General features: G+C 42.2%; 1 protein-coding gene across 1 annotated transcript in view; it reads right to left on the bottom strand.

Moving 5' to 3' along the window:
- Positions 1 to 2777, bottom strand: part of ANKRD40 (ankyrin repeat domain 40) — a 13317-nt gene that overhangs the window by 1078 nt on the left and 9462 nt on the right. Inside the window, exon 4 of the mRNA XM_012811532.2 lies at positions 599 to 789. Coding sequence (XP_012666986.2) covers positions 599 to 789 — 191 coding nt within the window. The remainder of the gene's footprint in view (positions 1 to 598; positions 790 to 2777) is intronic.

Raw genomic sequence — 2777 nt, forward strand, 5'->3', positions numbered from 1 at the left:
CAGCCACAGACACTGGAGCTGGTGGGTTTGAATCCAGCCCCGGCCAACTACAACCAAAAAATAGCCAGGTATTGTGGTAGGCACCTGTAGTCCCAGCTACTTGGGAGGCTGAGGCAAGAGAAAATGACTTAAGCCTAAGAGTTTAAGGTTGTTGTGAGCTGTGACGCCATGACACTCTACTGAGGGCGACATAGTGAGACTCTGTCTCGAAAAAAAAAAGCAGAGATGCTGAAAGGACCACACATGTATCTATGTGGGTTAACCCTGTATTTTAACTTAGTTCTTAACTTGTAAAATATAAGGCACATCTAATACTGCACTAACTTAATCCTTACAGGTCACTATAGAAACAACCAAAAATAGGTATAGATGAATGGTAATTCAGAAAAAGCTCTCCAGTATCCTACAACTTTCAAAACTGCCAGTTTTGAAGTCTCTGAAGACTCAGTAGAGGGAAAGAAAGCTTAATGATCACATTTGGAAAACCACTCTGCTCCTTTTCTATTCTCTGTTTATTTCTCCAACTATGACTCACATAACCAAGGAGGAACCTAGGTATTTTCCAAATGCAAAAAGCAGCCACTTACGCTTACCAGACATTTCTTACCTTTCTTAACAAAGTATTGGGTAGCTTTCTGATCTTCTCCACTTGATCTGGATTAACACCCAGCTCACAACAACTCACTCTGAGCAATTCTTGGTAGGTGAGCTCCTGTCGGTCCAGTTCAATTTCAATGAAATCATTTTCACGAAGAGATGGGTTCTGAATTCTCACCTTCAGTACCAGCTCTAGGAAGAAAGGAGAAATGTTAATGAATGGTTCTAGCATAGAACAGCCCACATGATTTAAGATCTTTTCTAGAAGATAGGTTACACTTAATCATGCCTTGTCCAAAGCTCTGTCACCTAAAGAAAAAACCAAGCACAGTCAATAGGTTTTGCTCACTTCTGGCTCTGCTGAGACAGCTGCCTGCATTGTCTTCCCTACATCTAAGACTGTTTCACAGAGTAAAATGGGGGCAGGGCAGCCGTCCCAGCTGTGTAGAAGGATAATTTACTTCTGCCAGTGGAGCTAAGGAGGCAAAGACTTAAGAATGAGGTTGGTATCAAACTACATGAGCAGGGGAAGGAAAAGGGCTAGAAAGAAGGCATGGCCAAGATGTGGTACATAGTTACTCTAAAAGGTTTAATTATGGACCTAAAGGTATTTGTGAAATAAGAAACTCCTTTAATAAAGACAGTGAAAGAGCCGAAAGACAAGCTAGTAAGAAAATCTAAAGTATAGCTATGATTTGAATACAGTACACCTTAATAAGGAAGGGGTTTCAGCTTATTATTCATGCATCTAGGATGTAAGTGGTCTGCCTATATATTCTGAGCCTAGCTGCCAGATGGCCCAAGCCAAGCACTCATGTACGTTTGGCAGTTCCGTTTTGCTCCTTATATATGAATCCCTCATAGCTCCCCTAGGCCACTGTTATCAGCACCTATAATAATCAGTCCTCAAAAACAGGAAGTGAGGGAGGGGAAAAAGAAAGGTTAGATTGGGCAGCACCTGTGGCTCAATGGAGTAGGGCGCCGACCCCATATGCCAGAGGTGGCGGGTTCAAACCCAGCCCTGGCCAAAAACTGAAAGGTTAGACTAGACTATACTAGTCTAGACTAGACCCTGTGGAATTCAATTAGAATTGGAAGTATCAGGATGAACTTGTGGTTTTTCATATTCTTTAAAAAATACGAATAAATACATGGAAATACATATACACACGTGTCTATGGTAATATATGAATGTATATGTTTATCTGCTCGCTTGCTTTTTCCTTTCTTTCCTGGCTTTGTTCTCTGAACAAGCCTAAAAAAATGACACCCTGTAGCAATGAGGACATCTAGTGCCCACATAATAAGGACCACCAAAAAGAACTCAGGATCCTTGGAGAAACAGCTGATTCCAGGGTTAAGGCAGGGAAAGTCACACTCTGAACTCTTGTAGCACCAAAAAGAAAGTGCTCTGAGAATGATGGGGACATGTCCAAGGGACACAAAAACTAGCTTGAAATGTTCCCCCTGGTCAAATCTGGGATAATTTGAATATTTTAAAAAACGATAGTAATGGATTACAACTCATATAAAATAAGAATCTATGTGTTCATGCTGGTATAAGTAAGCGAAAAGGGAAAGCCCTTCTTTACAGTGAAATACCAATAGAGTAAGAATGAAAGAAAATCATATCCTACAGAAGTAACACCGGACTGGACTCTTCAAAAATATCAAAATAGGCTCAGCACCAGTAGCACAGTGGTTACGGCGCCATCCACATACATGGAGGCTGGCAGGTTCGAACCCAGCCAATGACAACTGCAACAAAAAATGGCCAAGCACTGTGGCAGGTGTCTGTAGTCCCAGCTACTTGGGAGGCCCAGGCAAGAAAACTACATAAGTCCAAGAGATTGAGGCTGCTGTGAGCTGTGATGCCATGGCACTCTACCAAGGGTGATATAATAAAACTCTGTCTCAAAAAAAATAAATAAATAAAGATAAAAATTGATAAAGAGTAATGGGTTGGGTGCAGTGACTCACACCTATAATCCCAGCACTCTGGGAGGCTGAGGGGGGTGGATTGCCTGAGCTCACAGGTTGGAGACCAGACTGAGCAAGAGTAAGACCCAGTCTCCAACAATAGCTGGGCATTGTGGCAGGTGCCTGTAGTCCCAGCTACTTGGGAGGCTGAGACAAGAGAATAACTTGAGCCCAAGAGTTTGAGGTTGCTGTGAACTATG

The sequence above is a fragment of the Otolemur garnettii genome, unplaced genomic scaffold (genome assembly GCF_000181295.1).
Source record: "Otolemur garnettii isolate 467f Iridium unplaced genomic scaffold, OtoGar3 scaffold00162, whole genome shotgun sequence".
NCBI classification, from domain to species: Eukaryota; Metazoa; Chordata; class Mammalia; order Primates; family Galagidae; genus Otolemur; species Otolemur garnettii.